This window comes from Nicotiana tabacum, chromosome 17 (genome assembly GCF_000715075.1).
Source record: "Nicotiana tabacum cultivar K326 chromosome 17, ASM71507v2, whole genome shotgun sequence".
NCBI lineage: Eukaryota > Viridiplantae > Streptophyta > Magnoliopsida > Solanales > Solanaceae > Nicotiana > Nicotiana tabacum.
In genome coordinates this window covers 35,225,364-35,245,740 of record NC_134096.1, presented here as the reverse complement: position 1 = coordinate 35,245,740, position 20,377 = coordinate 35,225,364, and the positions used below count along the sequence as shown (strand labels likewise).

At 36.9% G+C, this 20,377-nt stretch overlaps 2 protein-coding genes across 2 annotated transcripts; both read left to right on the top strand.

Moving 5' to 3' along the window:
- Positions 1-253: 253 nt before the first annotated feature.
- LOC107765634 (type IV inositol polyphosphate 5-phosphatase 3-like) lies at positions 254-9,272 on the top strand. The gene is made up of 7 exons (XM_075235479.1): positions 254-344; positions 484-549; positions 1,288-1,359; positions 1,443-1,503; positions 1,798-1,848; positions 2,007-2,223; positions 8,943-9,272. The coding sequence occupies exons 1-7, from the start codon at positions 254-256 to the stop codon at positions 9,270-9,272; spliced, it is 888 nt and encodes a 295-aa protein (XP_075091580.1).
- A 33-nt stretch (positions 9,273-9,305) lies between these two features.
- Positions 9,306-12,907, top strand: LOC142161775 (type IV inositol polyphosphate 5-phosphatase 3-like). Its single transcript, XM_075235478.1, has 6 exons — positions 9,306-9,416; positions 10,775-10,962; positions 11,593-11,678; positions 11,773-11,894; positions 12,706-12,754; positions 12,801-12,907. Exons 1-6 carry the CDS (start codon positions 9,306-9,308, stop codon positions 12,905-12,907), a joined length of 663 nt encoding a protein of 220 aa, XP_075091579.1.
- The last annotated feature ends 7,470 nt before the right edge of the window (positions 12,908-20,377 follow it).

Below are 20,377 nucleotides of genomic sequence, written 5' to 3'. Positions count from 1 at the left end.
TTATTCCTTCTAACTTCTTCTTCCTTACTTAGTTTGCTGCGAGAGACTGTGAGCTGAGAATCAAAATTGATCATTGAATTTTTATCTTCAACACAAGGCAACAACATCAAACTCACGTAATTACGAATTGCTTCCTAATTTTGTCCCCTTTTTTTTGTTTCCTTAATTCACTGATGAGGAATTGCAGAGAAGTCGGGCTGAAATATAGTGCTTCGGTTGCACGTGCCTACAGCTTTTTTGGCCGCGAGTGGTGATGCGCAAATGGCTCAATATTAGGGCTAAGGATTCCGATTATAGTGCTGACCCTGACTCTGATTTCGGCTCCGGTTCCGATACCGAACAAGGTTAGTTTCGTCTTTTTCTTCTTAAGCAATTTTTATATGTATTATTGTTGTGTTGTACTATGTTCAATTTGATCTCTTCTTTTTGTAAGAAGTCGAATTCTTAGATTTGCTAATTATGCTGTGTGGTTTTATGTTGTAGAACTCTGTGAGTGGCCGAGGCAGTCGCGGTTGAACGATGCCAAAGGCATCCAAGTTGATATCAAGGGTATTAGATTTGTTTGTTGCTCAATTTAGTTTCAGTTTTATGCAAATGCTCATTTTATGCTTTGGTAGATTTTTGTGCAGCTCGTACGATAAGCACTTTTTGTTTTGGTGATTTTCTAGTTGGAAGGGGTTGAGTCCTTATTGATTTTCAGCGTAGAATGGGAGATAGATTTCTTAATATACTCAATGTAAAGTGTACATGTACAAGTCTCACTTTTTGATAGGCACTATTTTGTAAAAAGCATATGAAATAATTTTAGTAAAAAAGAGTTTTTCTAAAAAAATATTTATACAAGGGGAGGAGAAGGGGAAATGGGGGAGGGAATTACAAGATGGGAAATCGAATCCGTACCAACAAGGTGAAAGTTCAGGTATCCAACCAACTAGACTACTAAGACTCCCGAGAAAAAAGTTTTGTTTGATCCGCAGATGGTAAATATTTCACATATGGGACAAAGGGAGTGCTAATTAAGAGCCTGTAAAGGATCTTATCCACAATTGTTCTGAATTTGATGTTTAAGGGAAATGGAAAATAGAAGAGTACCGTAAGTAATGGTTTTTTGAATTCTCATATACATGGAAATACCCAGGGTTTAAACTTGTTTGAATTGCTTTTTATTCATGAATCTGGGTTCTTTGGTACGTCATCTTGAATGTTACCATTATTTTCTTATCTAATTACTTCTATCCTACTTTCATTTCTATACTTTTATATTGTTTCCGATCTTTTGTATCTCAGATGCTCTTCCAAGGATAAGAAGACGAAAGTCAGAAACATTCAGGGCACAGTATATTAACACAAAAAAATTAAGTATGCATCTTTTGCTTTGAGTTTGTGATCCAAAAATACTGTTTCCGTTGGCACGTGGAATGTTGCTGGAAATTTTCCTTCAGAAGATCTTGAACTTGATAGCTGGTTGGATGTTAATGAGCCTGCTGACATCTATGTGATTGGGTAAGCATCTCTCTTTGTATGTGATGTCCAGAAGTTCAATTTACGCATGAATAGTGGTGTACATTGCTCTTCACACAACATATGTAATGCAAAATCGAGCAGAAAGATTTTTGCACTAGCATGTCACCAGCCACTGCTTTCTTGTTTTTCTTTCTTGGGGGTGGTGGGGGGAGGTAGTAACAACCCTCTGTTAATGTCGAATGTTAAAGAGATGCTATTAAAGTTTTGATCTAAACCGGGTCACACGGTTCATATATTTTAGCAATGATATTAAAAGTTAAATCTATTGTCCAGTTCTGCAACTAATGTCCTCTCCTCCAAATTTGAACTTTTACCAACTGTCAGGTTCACGACTTCATTGAGGATGCATGTCCCTTTAGATGGTAAAAATCCAATCTCATGTACACCCATGCATCATCCAGACATCAGAAGTTAATTTGTTAATTTGATGTTACAATAAAAGGCTTCTCAGTTATATTAACGACCCTTGTTTGCATAAACAGATTTCAGGAAGTTATACCATTAAATGCTGGCAATATCTTTGGTGCTGAAGATAGCTGCCCAATTTCAGTTTGGGAGGACATCATTCGCGAAAGTATGAATAAAGTCCCACCAGTGAATAAGTTTAAATCCTTTAGTGATCCTCCTTCACCATCAAGGCTTAAGCCATCTGAAGACGCCCCTGATATAGAAGAAGAATCGCCTTTGAATCTGACAGTGGTAGAGAGGAAATTTTACCAATAAATGAATAGTCCAGTGACTTTGTTGAAATCAAGGATGGACGAGTATCCAGGGATGATACTGTTATTCCCGCCAATGTTGTTTTATTTGTAAATAATAATTCTGTAAAATATAAGTTATCATAATGAAACAGTAATTAATTCAAGCCCACTGAATTCACAGTGTTTCCTTAAGGAATTTAATCCCCTCCTAGTACCCAAGGTAATGGATTATTTCCTCCCAGGATAGAATGAATCACACACTGGTGTAGCGGTACTTCAAACCCCAGTGTTTCAGCGAACACAAAGTTCGGTAGCAAATCACACTTACAGTTGCTTTGTTTGAAGTTAAAAACAATGCAGAACGAAGGAGTAGAAACTCAGAAAATCGTATGGAAATGCTGAGAGGAAGGAGTGCAATGTATAGCCAAATCTGTTGAGCGATTTCAGTCTTGTGTATTGTGTATTGTGTGTGTCTTTCTTCAACAGCTGCTGCACATATATATAGCAGCCAGTGTTGAAGAAGAACAATCGTCCACCCTCCATGGTGGAGCAAGCATTAGCTTGTTTGTGGAGCAAGCACATTCATGGTGGGAAGAGCATTAGGCGGCTGCCTGGTGGTCAATACACGGATTGGAAAATATCCGTTATAAATGTAGATAATCTTACGTTAATATTTACTATTAACAAATAAATTTGGTCTAAAAAATTAATCAATCAATCGATCATTTGACCAAATCCAAATCCGAATCCGAATCCGAATCCGAATCCGAATCCGAATCCGAATCCGAATCCGAATCCGAATCCGAATCCGAATCCGTAGCCGTAGCCGTAGCCGTAGCCGAAGCCGAAGCCGAAGCCGAAGCCGAAGCCGAAGCCGAAGCCGAAGCCGAAGCCGAAGCAGAAACCGAGCCGAGCGAGCGAGCGACGACGACGGCGCGAGGCTTGCTTTCTTCTTAACTATTTAAGAGCTACAATAAGAGAAATTATATATATACCCACCAAAAATCTTTTCCTCTTCCAATATGGGACAATGTCTCATTGTCAAGAGAGGGAAAATTAAAATTTTACTCAAAAATTTTATTTTCCCTCCATTTCCCATTCACCCTCATTTTAAGACTATTTCATCTTAAAAACAAAACCTCAACAATCTCCCACATGAATGGGGAATGGCTATATCACGAAAGTATGCATGGAAAAACTGTGTGATTTACAAGCAAGGATTAATCGCATCTGGATAAGTAGGTTTCCCTTTGAACTTTCCGTAGTAAACTTATGTCGGATATACTCGGTCAATCGGTAGATTTGATATCTTTGAACCGTCGATCTTTGGTGTATACCTAGACAATCATAAGTCACACAATCAACCCTTAACCGTCTTTGGTTCTCATTGTTGTGTTCGTTTCAGCCATGACCACCGCCTGGTTTCATAAGTGCATAGAGAACTGGCCTTACAAAGTTCTCCTTGAAGCGGCTAACACTTCACACTTACATAGGTGATTTCTAAACGTGTCATCCTGTAGATACACTATTTGATATACCTCGTATCAAATTTAGAAATCATTAAAAAGCCTTAATGCTTTATCCTTGGTACTGAACATTGTCTCATCACGAGAACGGACTTAAATTTTATTTGACAATGTTGAACCGTCATTAATGACTTTGTTTGATCTCCTTGAACCTAGATCTTGGGATCTCCAGTCTTCTAGGTAGAGTTACCGCCACAATGACTTGTTCTCGGCCATAGCCCCATTCACCTTGATGATTTCTCAACTACCTCTCTAGTTAGGCCTTTTGTAAGTGGATCCGACACATTATCACTTGACTTTACATAGTCAATCGTGATAATTCCTCTAGAGAGTAATTGCCTAACGGTTTTATGTCTTTGTCGTATATGACGAGATTTACCGTTATACATAACGCTCCCAGCCCTTCCAATTGCCGCTTGACTATCACAATGTATGCATATTGGTGCCAACGGTTTGGGCCAAAATGGAATGTCTTCCAAGAAATTCCGGAGCCATTCAGCTTCTTCACCGGCTTTATCTAAGGCTATGAATTCAGCCTCCATTGTAGAGCGGGAAATACATGTTTGTTTGGACGACTTCCAAGATACCGCTCCTCCACCAATAGTGAATACATATCCACTCATGGACTTAGAATCAGTTGAACCGGTGATCCAATTTGCATCACAATATCCCTCAATCACCGCAGGGAATTTACTGTAGTGCAAGTCAAAGTTCTGGGTATGTTCTAAATATCCCAAAACTCGTTTCATTGCCATCCAATGAGATTGGCCTGGATTGCTCGTATATCGACTCAGTTTACTTATAGCACAAGCTATATCTGGTCGTGTACAATTCATGATATACATTAAGCATCCCAACACACGAGCATAATCCAATTGTGATATGCTTTGGCCTTTGTTCTTTGCTAATGCAAGATTCACGTCAATTGGAGTCTTTGCAACTTTAAAGCCCAAGTGCTTGAATTTTTCAAGTATTGTCTTAATATAATGAGATTGTGACGAAGCCAGACCTTGAGGAGTCTTATGGATCTTAATTCCCAGAATTAAATCAGCAACTCCCAAGTCTTTCATATCAAACTTGCTATTGAGCATACGCTTAGTAGCATTTATGTTGGCAATGTCATTACTCATTATCAGCATATCATCCACATATAGGCAAACAATGACTATGTGATTTGGAACATTTTTAATGTATACACATTTATCACATTCATTTATCTTAAAACCATTTGACAACATTGTTTGGTCAAATTTCGCATGCCATTGTTTGGGTGCTTGTTTTAGTCCGTAAAGAGACTTAACAAGTCTACATACCTTCTTTTCTTTACCTGGAACCACAAACCCTTCAGGTTGTTCCATGTAAATTTCTTCCTCCAACTCTCCATTTAAGAAGGCCGTCTTAACATCCATTTGATGAATTTCAAGACCATACACTGCAGCTAATGCTACTAACATCCGTATGGACGTAATTCTTGTAACTAGAGAGTATGTATCAAAGTAGTCTAGACCTTCTCGTTGTCTATACCCTTTGACTACGAGTCTTGCCTTGAATTTATCAATAGTGCCATCATCTTTGATTTTTCTCTTAAAAATCCATTTAGAACCCAAAGGTTTATTTCCAGGAGGAAGATCAACCAATTCCTATGTATGGTTGTTTAATATGGATTCTATTTCACTATTGACTGCCTCTTTCCAAAACAATGATTCCGAAGAAGTCATAGCTTCTTTAAATGTTTGAGGCTCATTTTCCAATAAGAAAGTCACAAAATCTGGTCCAAATGAAGTAGACGTTCTTTGACGTTTACTACGTCTTGGATCCTCCTGATTACATATACTTTCTTTTGTTTCTTCCCGAGGTCATTTAGATCCTTCACCAAACGACTCACATTCCTTTTTATACGGATATATATTTTCAAAAAACTCAGCATTATCTGATTCTATAACCGTATTATTATTAATGTCAGGATTTTCTGATTTATGAACCATAAATCGATATGCTTTACTATTTGTCGCATATCCTATGAAAACACAATCAATGGTTTTCGGTCCTATCTTTACCCTTTTGGGTTTAGGAACTTGCACTTTTGCCAAACACCCCCACACTTTAAAATAATTCAAGTTGGGCTTCCTTCCTTTCCATTTTTCATATGGAATGGATTGTGTTTTGCTATGGGGCACTCGATTTAATATTCGATTAGCCGTAAGAATGGCTTCCCCCATAAAGTTCTGTGGCAAACCAGAACTTATCAACAACGCATTCATCATCTCCTTTAATGTGCGATTCTTTCTTTCCGCAATCCCATTAGATTGGGGCGTGTAAGGGGCTGTTGTTTGATGAATAATTCCATATTCTAAACATATTTCTTCAAAAGGAGATTCATATTCACCACCCCTATCACTTCTTATTATTTTTACTTTCTTGTTAAGTTGTGTTTCAACTTCATTTTTGTATTGCCTGAATGCGTCTATTGCTTCATCTTTACTATTCAGTAAGTAAACATAGCAATATTGAGTACTATCGTCAATAAAAGTTATGAAATACTTCTTTCCACCTCGAGATGGTATTTACTTCATGTCACAAATATCTGTGTGAATTAAGTTTAAAGGATCTGAATTCCTTTCAACTGACTTATAAGGATGTTTAACATACTTAGATTCCATACATGTTTGACATTTTGATTTTTTGCATTCAAACTTAGGCAGTACTTCCAAGTTAATCATTTTCCGCAAGGTTTTATAATTGACATGACCCAAACATATATGCCATAAATCATTTGACTCAAGTAAGTAAGAAGAAGCTGAAATATTATTATTGTTTTTCCACAACCATTACATTCAGATTGAAAAGGCCCTCGGTGAGGTAACCTTTTCCTACAAATATTTCATTCTTACTTATGACAACCTTGTTGGACACAAAAACGCACTTAAAATCGTGCTTAACAAGAAGTCCAATAGAGATTAAATTCTTTCTCATTTCGGGAACATGAAGGACATTGTTCAAAGTCATGACCTTGCCAGAAGTCATTTTCAGAAATATCTTCTCATATCTTTCAACTTTTGCTGTTGAAGCATTTCCCATATAAACTGTCTCTCCGGGTCCAGCAGGAGCATAAGTAGCAAAAGCTTCTCTAACTGCACAAACATGGCGAGTGGCTCCTAAATCAAACCACCACAGTTTAGGATTTCCCACCAAGTTACATTCAGAAAGCATGACACACAAGTTATCAACATCATCATGGTTTACTACTATGTTTGCTTGACCCCTTTTCTTGTCTTTCTTCGGAGCACGACACTCCGTAGATTTGTGTCCGGTTTTCCCACAGTTGTAGCAGTTTCCACTGAACCGCTTCTTGCTTGGGTTGTATTTCGGACCAGCAGCCTTCTTCCTCTTTTTGTTATCTTCAATAATATTTGCTCCCATTATTGTTGAATTTCCACGGCCTCTCCTTTTAGCAGCTTTATTGTCCTCTACGATTCTCAACCGAACAATAAGATCTTCAAGGGACATTTCCTTTCGTTTGTGTTTTAAATAATTTTTGAAGTTCTTCCACAACGGAGGCAACTTCTCAATCATTGCTGCTACTTGGAATGCTTCATTGATGACAAGACCTTCAGCAAGTAGATCATGAATAATGACTTGCAATTCCTGGACTTGGGTAATAACAGACTTGCTATCTACCATTTTGTAGTCCAAAAATTTTGCGGCAACGAATTTCTTCATCCCGGCATCTTCAGTTTTATATTTCTTTTCAAGCGCATTCCACAATTCTTTTGACGTTTCCACGCTACTGTATACATTATACAGATTATCATCCAGTCCGCTAAGAATATAATTCTTGCATAAAAAATCAGAATGCTTCCACGCTTCAATCACGATAAAGCGTTCATTCTCTGGAGTTTTATCTGGCAGATCAGGAACATCTTCCTTGATGAACTTCTGTAGACATAACGTAGTTAAGTAGAAGAACATCTTCTGCTGCCAGCGCTTGAAATCAATCCTGGAAAATTTTTCGGGTTTTTCTGCCGGTGCCAACGCCGGTGTTCGGCTTGTCGATGCGTTGGCAGTCACCATCGGAACAACTTGGTTTTCGCTTTCAGTCGTCATTTTTTCTGTTAAAAAAAAAAAAAAAATGACACAAACAAACGTTTAATACACGTTTTCAAACTGAAGTAAAAATCACGTAGATTTGAATCTCCAACAAAACGCCACGAAAGCTTTACTCTCCAATACGGGAGTACACAAAACCACAAAGGTTTTAGTTTGCAGAATAATAAGAGTAACACAAATACAGAAATAAATATTAAATTCCTTAAGATTGTTATTCCCGCCAATATTGTTGTATTTGTAAATAATAATTCTGCAAAATATAAGTTATCGTAATGAAACAGTAATTAATTCGAGCCCACTGAATTCACAGTGTTTCCTTAAGGAATTTAATCCCCTCCTAGTACCCAAGGTAATGGATTATTTTCTCCCAGGATAGAACGAATCACACACTGGTGTAGCGGTACTTCAAACCCCAGTGTTTCAGCGAACACAAAGTTCGGTAGCAAATCACACTTACAGTTGCTTTGTTTGAAGTTAAAAACAATGCAAAACGAAGGAGTAGAAACTCAGAAAATCATATGGAAATGCTGAGAGATGGTGGAGCAAGCATTAGCTTGTTTGTGGAGCAAACACTTGTTTGTGGAGCAAGCACATTCATGGTGGGAAGAGTATTAGGCGGCTGCCTGGTGGTCAATACACGGATTGGAAAATATCCGTTACAAATGCGGATAATCTTACGTTAATATTTACTATTAACAAATAAATTTGATCCAAAAAATTAATCAATCAATCATTTGATCCGAAGCCGAAGCCGAGCTAGCGACGACGACGACGGCGCGAGGCTTGCTTTCTTCTTAACTCTTTAAGAGCTATAAGAAGAACAATTATATATATACCCACCAAAAATCTTTTTCTCTTCCAATATGGGACAATGTCTCATTGTCAAGAGGGGGAAACTTAAAATTTTACTCAAAAATTTCATTTTCTCTCCATTTCCCATTCACTCTCATTTTAAGACTATTTCATCTTAAAAACAAAACCTCAACAGATACCATTGTGAAAAAATGATGTAGCTGTTTTGAACAGAACTTGGAGTTTGAACCAAATCAATGAGGAGTTTGAACGGCAATTTTCTTCTCCAAAGAGGCTAGACAGGCTATATTTCTTTAGACCAGATGAGGATGAAGAAGAAGGAGCAGGAGAATCAAATGTTCAGTTTGCAAAACAATTGACAAAAACACTTGGTGGGACAGAGAGAATTGGTCTTTGCTGGCCAGAGCGACCATTGGATCTTTTGGGCCAGCATGTTTCAGAAAGACCTGGTTCCTTTAAATCTATGAAATCATTCAAAGCTTCTAAATCTTTTAAAACTTACAGTTCTTTTAAGTTGAATGCTAATGGTCCAAATAGGACACAATCAGATACAACTCTACTCGCGGAACTAGACCTTGAAGCTTTGATAAATCGGAAATGAAAACCATCTTATGTGAGGATTGTGAGCAAGCAAATGGTTGGAGTTTATCTTACCGTATGGGTTCGTAGGAGCCTACGAAAGCATATACAGAATTTGAATGTGGATACAGTTGGTGTTGGTGTAATGGGCTTCATAGGTAACAAGGTTTGTTCTTCAAAACTTTCAGCTTTTGGTGGATTGCTTTTGAAAGCTATTTGAAATAAATTACATAATTCAGACTGCAATTTTAATAGTTGGAAGTGCAAGAAACATCTCTATCAGTTTTTATTGCTATATGTTGCACTGCATTTCAAAGTTGTCAGTAGACGGAAAAGCACATCTAAATGATCAAGGGATTAGAATTTCAACAACTGCTTAGGATAATCATAATGTCATGGATGTTATTGATGGTCGTTTCCTGTCAAACGTATCTATTAATCCTTGAAAGACATTAGCATTATATTATATTGCATAAACAACAATTGCTGCAGATTTTTGAAATTATAATGCTGCCCTATGCACAATCTATGTCTAGTTTCTTCCATTATTTGTTTCCTTTGCACCAAAATGATCTTAGATAGGAAATATAATTTAAATGAAATCCTATAGTTGGACCGAGTCGTTACATTTCATTCCGTTATCAAACAGATAGATAAAGGCTACTTGGCCCCTGATTTAACAACTGTTAATAATTTATCTGTGTGCTGAGCGGTGATTCTATATTTTGGAATTACGATGGACTTCCTATAACCTTGTGAGCAATATATACAGTATTTACCATTCAAATAGGATAAATTTTTCAAATACAACTTTGTTTTTCCATGCATAACTCAGTTTACCTTTTAAGGATATAGGTCAAATTTTTCGGTGGACGAAATAGAAAAATGTGGTCTAACTTAAAGGAGGGAAAGAGGAACATCAACTCTGTATTCAACTTGTGACAAACTACACTGGACAGAAATAATCCAGACCTTACGTAAAAGTTGGTTACTTTCAATTTTGTGATAAAATTGCAGTACTTAGCAGGTTTTCCCTGCATGCTCGTCTTTAAAATAAAATTTGGATAATTTCATGTGCTTTACAAATTTGCTTTTACGCTTTTTGATGACACTATATACATTAATCCTAATATGGTAAATGCTATTGAAAACTCATCAGAATTTCATTTTCTTAAATGGAAAAATACATGTATTTTATTGCATTTCATTGCTAACTCTTTTATCCTTTTTTCCCCTTTTTTCCTGATAAGTGCTCAGTCTGTTTTAAATTAGATGAGGTACTTTCCTTTTTAGTCTGTTCCAAAAGAAATGACACATTTTTAAATTTGGAAATTATTCAACTTTAAACTCTTCATTTTACACATTTTACCTTAATGAGAAGTTTTTATAACCACACAAATGTAATGGCCTCATAAAACTTTTACAAAAAAAGACTTTTGAAACTTGTGGTCTTAGAGTAATAATTTTTCAAAGAAATGACCAGCAGGAAATTGTATATTACTCATCTTTTACTCTTCTCTTTAGGGATCAGTATCTGTGAGCATGTCTATATATCAGACTTTCTTTTGCTTTGCCTGTACTCACCTAACATCGGGTGAGAAGGAGGCAGATGCAGTCAAAAGAAACAGTGATTCAGTCTATGAAATTCATCGACGGACACATTTCAATGCATTCTCTAGGATCGGACTTCCCAAGAGCATCCATGATCATGAGTGAGTGTATTTGCCTATTAAGCAAACATTTCTGTTATATCTACAAAATTTCTTTCTCTTTTATCAACCATGGATTTTTCCCCCTCCATCAAGTTTGATTTAGTAAGTGTATTTGCATTTGTTTTTCTCTGTTTGTGACTTTCATCGGGGACAGTTCTAGGGAGAGTTCTCAAGGAAAACAATATGTTAGTCGATGTTGCATTTCTTCTTCTCTTTATAAATTGAATTGGAAAGTCGGTGGCTGGAACACAATTAAACAGAATAGAAGTATGCCCGACACCCCTGTGTTACAGTAATCCCACTCATGCCACGTATTGAACAACTTATTGAAAAGATAGAGAAAGCCACGTACTGGAGAATTTAACTCGTAATAGGGAAAAGAGGTCTCACTGATCCTGCCTTTTTGGAAAGGATATTGTTTATTGGAATTTGGAGGCATGGGGAAGGAAAAGATTTTTAAATCCTGGAATAATTTAACGTTTCCATCTCATCCACTGGCTGCCCCTGGTTCAGTGGTGCTCTAATGCTATATGGTGCACCTAGTCTTATCCTCATAGATCTAACTCATTGTTCAATTTGGCAAACCCTTGTACAATTATGCTTCTTTTACATTTGGATGCTGCCTTACAGCTTCTACACCAGCAAACATTACGAAAAGCTTTCACCATACCTTTTGGAACATCATGTGTTTGAGAAACTTTTTACTCAATCCTTGTGTATTTTATTCAGGATCAGATCTGAATAGCCTGATAGTCCTTTCCAATTCTTGTGCAATAGTATAAACTCTCTGGTGCTGATTACATTGTGTAGCCTATGCCTTCACACTTCTTGCAGCTTGTGACTGGAATCTATTGACTTTTATTCATCTAAAACTAAGTTCAAGTTTCCATGTACTGAACTTTGCTAATTATCAGAACGTTACTGCTTTTCGTGTACTGTCCTTCTGATGTTCTAGACTTTAGTCTCAGCTCATTCCTGAAAGATTCAGATCAATGACAAGTTTATACAATTGCAGGTGAATAATCTGGCTGGGAGATCTAAATTATCGTATTAATTTGTCGTATGAGAGAACAAGGGAGCTGATATAAAAAAAGGACTGGTGTCAGTTAATTGAGAGTGATCAGGTAAGTGTGGATACTCTTAACCACAAACACTTGCTTTTTCACTGATTCTCAATTGGATTTCTGATCAGTCAATGTTCCTGGTTGACTGATAGGCTACTCACACATTTGCAGTCACCCTCTTATACTCCGTTTAGTGTTTGTTTGAGAGGTCGCAACCTGTTGATGTTTTTTGTGTTGGATGACTGCGTGGTTTCTGCAGAAAATATTTTATTCTTGATCTTTACCTTCCATAAACACTGCATATGATCTTCCAGTCCCATATTCCACCCCAAAGAGTAACTTCTCTTGTGTTGTGCTTGTGTATCTCCAATGAGAGGTGGTGGGCAGCAGACATCTACTTTAATCTCCGCAGCTAGTGACTTATGCTCTGCATTTGATTAACTGTTCTTAATGATGATAAAATAGAGTGAAAGAAGAAGGCATGCATTATTACAAGTGGGTAGTTTAATTTTTTATCACTGTTAACAATCCTTTTTAGAGCATAGCTGAAATGGCAATGTACATGTCCATGAGAAAATTAAATATGAGCGGACCTTTATACATGTCTGAATTGATTTGAAACTGAGACTATACGCAATTTTATATTATGATGATAACATACGTCTTCCCATTTTTGCAGCTCAGCAAAGAGTTCAAGAAAGGCCGTGCATTTGATGGGTGGTCTGAAGGTACTTTAAACTTTCTGCCAGACTTATAAATATGAAGTAAACTCAGAGAAGTATTGCGGAGAGGATCCAAAGGCCGGGAGACGTAATCCAGCATGGTATGCATCTACTAATATTGTTAGTTCAAGAGCTTTATTGGCTGTTCACTTTGATTAGTGTTTGATTGTGTACTCCAATTCTTAAAGTTTCGACTTAATTGTAATCTATGATGCAGATCAATATATATCTGCTGCTATTGACAAAAGGAAGAAAATAATTCATCTTATATCTATATTTACCCTACGGCACTAGCATATTCATCCAATAATGTCATCAATATATGTCTCGTGGTATGAGAATACCACTTAATTGAATTTCCCACCATAGCTTGTATATGTACCCTAAATGAAATATATGGCATATCTGCCTAGGCAACATTTAGAGGTGTTTGAAGAGTCCCAACTTTTTGGAGAGGGCGGGAATTGGTCAATGAGTGTGCGAGGAAAATAGTCAAATGCCAGCACCTTTGTATTTAACTGAAGTTTGACCATGCTAAATTGAAGTTTGCATAACACCAACTGCAATCCCTTGTCTGTCTTCTGTATCTTTCTGAAAGTGATGCCCATCCTTCAATCATCAGGTTCTCTCATCAGATTGGCAATTCATTTGTCGTGGATCAGTAACTCAAGAATAAGCAAGCTACATCGGGGTATTTTAATTTTTCTCTATTTAACATCATGCACACTGAAAATTTCAACTTCCCAATTCTTTTACAACCAATACTATATAGTTGCAATATTTTAATATTTCTTGTTTTTCAGGTGATCGACTTCTATCATTCGGGAAGGGGATAAGGCTACTGAGTTACGGGAGATCTGAACTTAGGTTTTCAGATCATCGACCTATCTCTGCCACATATATGGTAGAGGTTGAGGTATTTAGCCCGAGGATGCTGCAACTATGCTGAAATTGAAAAGGAGGAAATGGTTACAGATATGGGAATAGAGAGTGGAATGAGCCGATTCATTTCAGAGCAGGTTAGTTTGCGAATTATATGTTTTAAGTTTCAAAAGCATAAGGCCCTTTGGTAGCATTTCGAATAAAAATCATCACTGAAGCAGATATAGGGTCAGCGGACACTATAACCAAAGAAGTCATTTCTATTAGTTATAGTCCCCTGAATTTGTATAAGTATTTAACTTTGCAGTCTTGAGGGTTTGAAATTATACGAGATGGCTATCTGCCTTGGTTAAACAAAATCTCTATCTATATAACGGGCTTATTTCAAAACCTGTACTGCTTCATATCATAACATGTTTTCTCATGTGCAAGAAATTAACCGTATGCTTTGAACAAAGGGGTGCAGACAACAGTAAAGGCTGTTCAAAATTTTGAGATGAAGTCACATATAATATCCAACCATCTACTATATATGCTTGTTGCTCGACCAGCTTTCTTTGTATAATTGCAAGAACTCTACCTTTATTAATTAGGTAACCATTTTTATAGATGGACTCTCGTCACGTATCTTGGTACTTATTGGTCTTGTATGATCCGTTGTAACTTGATCCATACACAGATCAGAGGACGGCCCAAATAACAGCTAGGGCCCAAACTGGCTCTACAAGTTTTCTCTAGAGATATGTAAAATTAATAGTGCTAGCTCCTATTAGTGAAAGTTTGTAAATATTAAAAATCAAAGTAGAAGATTAAAAAGCAACAGCTTGATTGACTTTTGTTGCTTTGTTTGGACAAGTGTTATTTTAAAATGAGATCAACTTTAAGAAATGATAACACCATTTCCTTAATCAACAGTAAGATAATCTGATCTAAGATTTCTAGCAAATATTTGGGGAAACTGTTGGTATTTGACGGACAGCTGACCATCTTTTCTTTAATTAGTAGAACAGGCAATCGTGATCTTGTGAAGATTTTCACATTCTAGAAGATACGCCATCTTATTACACATGGAATTAATTTATTGTCGTTTTATGAAAAACAAGGTTTAATATTAATCTGTGATCATTCTTTTCGATTACGTACGTACACTGCCTGCAGTTCAATTACTCCCTAAAAGTTACTAAAGATTGTTAAGTACTGATATACTTGTTGAAATTAAAGGCAAATGAGGTAGAAACCTTTAATTTTCTCTCTCAATAAAATAGCATATGTGTATCTATATGGGTTCACGTGAACCCATGATCCTCTCCTTAAATCATATTTAACAATGTTATATTTTTTTAAAATTACTTAAATATATGTGCGTGCTCACATGCTCAAAGACTCATGTGGTGCAATTATTAATTATTCGGTGCACTTCTACAAGTGAAATTGACGGTTCAAATTCCACTTCGGACCGTCTTGTTTTGAGACGGAGTATAGATATATATGTAAAAAGCACCAAAATTTTAAAAAGAATATAATTTTGAACCTATAATATGTAAGTGACTAAAAGTTATTATTTTAGACTCTAGCTTTGACAAGAGGGAAAGCAAAGTAGTAGTAGTATTAGTAGTTTTTCTTTTTTTTGGTAACTAATTAATCTGATGGCGTTCCTTTTGAAACACCGAAAAAAGAAAATTGAAGAATGTCGTCTATTACTCCGCTCATGATTCTTCATATGCAATTTTTTACATTGTTAATTTGAAGGTGATATATTTGTTCTATTATTAAACTTAAATTTCTAACCAAGAAAATAATTGCAAAATTGATACTGCTTAAAAAAGCAACCCCTTCCATGGCCATGATAAGGACCCCACCCCCATTGGGTGAGTTTACAATTATAGTAGTCCATAGTTCCAATTAGTCATAATTCAATGGGCTGATTGTCCGAACTAAGATTGTCGTAATTATTCATTTTTTTGGGGCACATAATAAAAGATTGTGCTCCTCTTGAGTTTAATAGTCACGTGTGCTTAGTGTGTAGGAGAAGAAGACAAACAACACATATACTATTCTTAGTAAACCAATCTCTAACATTAGATACACAAAAAAAGAAACGAGGTTCGTCCAAGAACAAGGACCGAAAACTCGCTAAAAAGTATGAATAGATTAAAAGTTGATTAGTGGTAAATAAAATGTTAAATAAGTATTAATTAGGTTAAGCTTTTAGGTCGTGCAAAGGTCGACGTATATGGACAATCATGGGACGTGGAGGATGATGATAAGAGGATCACCACCCTGTTATACATAAAGCACCTGTAACTTTCGAATAATTTCTTGCAGCTCAGCCTCACTATTCATCCTAAATACTGGACCTTCATAGGGATGGCAAGCGGTGTGGGGCGGTGCGGGTGCGGGGCGGATTTTCTCTTAATTTGTAAAATTTTAACTCGCCCTGCCCCGCATAGCAGTTGCACTCGCGTTCACCCGCCCTGCATTCACACCCGCCCCCACCCGCATACCTGTTTTTTTCTTCATTTTCTTAGTTTTAATTTTTTTTTTTTAATCTTTTGCCTAGATTTTTTTTTTTACACTTTTACGATATATATTCGTGCTTTTATTAATTCTAAAGATTACAGAAAACTTCAGTTATGGAAAGAAGAAGATAAGATACTTATCAGAATTAAATTTTGCACATATACAATAAAGTTACTTAACAAAAATCTTTGATATCATAATACCTTATTACAACTGTTATGTGACTAAAATAAGTGTTCTCTTTTTATTTTTGCTTTTTACAAAACTTTATATTATATTTTCTTTGAGGCCAAAGTGCAAAAATCAAGATCTGCCATCTATGGGGCCATATGCAATAATTGACCAATTAAACACATTGTACGGTTAGAGTAGCTCTACAACTCAGTTAAATTTCGTGTATACTGTATTTACTAAGAGTAAGTAAGATCCAATCATGATCTTAGCATATCAAAATCTCGTGTTTCGATTTATCATAGAAAATTTAGTGAAAAATAATGTAAAACTACAAGTACAACGAATATATTAACTTGTTTAAATATAATTTAAAGCTGCTCGAAATACTTATCGTTTAAACAATCATGTGTTAGATATATTACTTTGATCAATAAAATAGATTTATAATTAATTAATAATTATGTGTTAGATATTACATTATCAGAACTTGACATAAAAGAATAAGAACTTGACGTGCAAGCATTGGGTTCAAAGTTCAAACAATATGAAACTTTATTTTGCTTCAATATGTTACGCGGAATCAATTTCATCTTTAGAAAGTCAGAAAATTAAATTTTCTTCTTTGATGAAAATTCTAAACCCGCACCCGCATAGATTTAATTTTTTTTTTAATCTGCACCGCACCTACATATGTTTAAACCCGCCCCGCCCCGCATGTGTCTAAACCTACACGGCCCCACACCCACAAGGCCCCGTTGCCATCCCTAGACCTTCGATTGCAGTACCATCATCAGTCAGAATTTCACATTCTCTAGCAATTGCCTTAGCAGTATTATGTTGTCTCAAGTAACCATTCTCACAGTAATTCCAGCTGACCTATAAATTGCCATAGACTCCTTGACGCCAAGACTAACTAGATCTTTAATGCCTACAATTCCTATGCATGTATACCCCTCAAAGGGGATATGATTTTCAGCAGGGTTTCTCATTACTGATGTCCTTGTAGCTGTAGTTGTAGGCAAGGCACAAAGTTTGAAGAGCTTCATTAGTAAATGGTTCAATTTTATCTTTCAGATTGTTAATTGAAGCTTCATCTAGAGGAACAATCTCACCGCTAGAGCTTAGGACACTGTCACATGCAGCCAAAATTATTTCAGATGCTCCTTTACAGTGTGCACGGAGAACTTTTCCAGGAAGTTCTATAACAACACCCATTCTCTTCTTTGTTGAATTGAATGGCTCAACCTTTACAAGTCTTTACGCTCCTTCTGGAAATTTCCTCTAAGCAAAAGGCCAAATTCCAAAAGAGCAGCTTCAGTCGGTGTTCCCGGGATTTCAATCTTTCCACCTTCATTCTTAACTATTTCTCCTCCAGTGTTATTGAATATAACTAGATTAATGTTCTCAATGCAGAGTTGGGCACTTTAGAGCAGAATTTAAAACCATCCTTAGAGCTTTCAATTTCTGTGATTTTACCGCAAATGCATGCTTTTACAACTGTCATATGATTAGTCGGTAGTGTCCGAGTCTTGTGACTATTTACCTATCATTAGTTTTGGAAGCCTAAAGTCCTTATATCACTTCAGTTTAGTTCACTTTGCACAGTGACTCACTACTAGTCTTGTGACTATTTACCTATCATTAGTTTGGGATGCCTAAAGTCCTCATATCACTTCAGTTTAGTTCACTTTGCACAGTGACTTATATCGGCTACCTTTATTTGTTATCACATTAATTTCATGGTCACTTTTACTTTTATATGGAAGATTATAGGTTTATCGACTGAAAAACTTATAGGGTAAATAAAGGGGTTAAATGGGTTATGGATTTTTTAAAAGGGAAAAAGGCCAAAATTGTCCCTCTACTATTGAAAATTAGTCACGTTTATACTCGTTTCTACTTTCCGTCTAAAATCATACCTACCGTTAGTATAGTATATAAGTTTGTCCCTAACCTTAACAAATTTCCTATGTGGCACCGGGACCCCAAAATAATTTGCCAACTAGGCAATTCTTGACCCATTATTTTCGAAACCCGCCCCACCCTTATAACCCGTTAATTAGTATCCTTCATCGATCAAATAAGACCTTATTCAGTCGATGAAAAACTAGGGTTCAGGCACAAATTCCCCTTTCTCTCGTTTGCTCTACTCTATTCTCTCAGGTGAGATTCAATGTCGTAGAGTAGTACTTCCTCTCAGAGAAGGTGTCGATGTGGTATTATTGCCAACCATTTCACATCAACCACTCCCGCTAACCATGGTAGGAAATTTTATAAATGTGCACGGCCTAAGGTAAGTGTTTTATATGGATTTGTCTAATCTTTCTACTATATCTAGCCGTTTTGATTTGAAATTGAATCTTTTAAATGGTTCTTTGGCAGAATAATTCATGTGGTTATTTTGAATATGAAGATGAAATATCCGAGGATGGTTCCCGGCTTGAAATAAGAGAATTCACGTCGTCTTTGAATGCGGTTACGATTGAAAGAGATCCGCCGAGACCAATACGCGACGCGTCACAATACACAGTATAAGACCCTGAACCTGTAGGCAACACAAATACTAGAGTTGTAGTCAAAGCTATCTTGAGCTTCTGAAAGCTCTCTTCACATTCATCCGACCACCTGAACGGAGCACCTTTCTGGGTCAATTTAGTCATAGGCGATGCAATAGACGAGAAACCCTCCACAAAGCGATGATAATACCCAGCCAAGCCGAGAAAACTCCGAATCTCTGTAACTGAAGATGATCTGTGCCAACTCTGAACTGCCTCTATTTTCTTCGGATCCACCTTAATCCCTTCACTGGAGACTATGTGTCCCAAGAATGCCACCGAACTAAGCCATAACTCACACTTAGAGAATTTGGCATATAGTTTCTCCTCTCTCAGTCTCCATAATACAATACCTAAGTGCTGTGCATGCTCCTCCTGGCTACGTGATTACACCGGGATATCATCAATAAATACCACGACAAATGAGTCAAGATACGGCTGGAATACGCTATTCATTAGGTACATAAATACTGCTGGGGCATTGGTTAGCCCAAATGACATCACAAGAAATTCATAGTGACCATAACGAGTCCTGAATGTCGTCTTTAGAATATCCGAAGCCCAAATTTTTAACTGGTGATACCTCGATCTCAAATCAATTTGGAGAATACTCTCGCTCCCTGAAGTTGGTCAAATAAATCATCGATACGCGACAAAGGATATTTATTGTTGATTGTAACTTTATTCAGTTGTCTGCAATCAATACACATCCGCATAGTATCATCTTTCTTTTTCACAAAAAAAACCGGTGCACCCCAAGGTGACACACTAGGACTAATAAACCCCTTTTCAAGGAGTTCCTGAAGTTGCTCTTTCAATTCTTTCAATTCAGCTGGTGCCATACGATACATAGGAATAGAAATGGGCTGAGTGCCCTGTACCAAGTCAATACCGAAATCAATATCCTTGTCGGGCGGCATACCCGGCAGGTCTGTAGGAAATACATCCGAAAAGTCTCTCACTACCGGTATTGAATCAATAGTAGGAGTATCTACATCAATATCTCTCACAAAAGCCAAATATGACAAACACCCCTTCCCCACCATACGTTGTGCCTTCAAATAAGAAATTACCCTACTGGGAACATAATCTAGAGACCATCTCCATTCGACCTTTGGCAACCCCGGCATTGCCAACGCCACAATTTTTGCGTGACAGTCCATAATAGTATGACATGGGGACAACCAATCCATACCCAGGATTACATCGAAATCAACCATACTAAGTAATAAGAGATCAACTCTAGTCTCCAGACCCCCAATAGTTACCACACATGATCGATACACACGGTCTACAATAATAGTATCGCCAATCGGTGTAGATACACGAACAGTTGAAACTAAGGACTCACGGGGCATATCCATATAATGAGTAAAGTACGATGATACATACGAATAAGTAGAACCAGGGTCAAATAATATAGAAGCTTCCCGGTGGCACAGTGAGACAATACCTGTGATCACTGCATCTGAGGCAACGACATCTGACCTGACAGGAA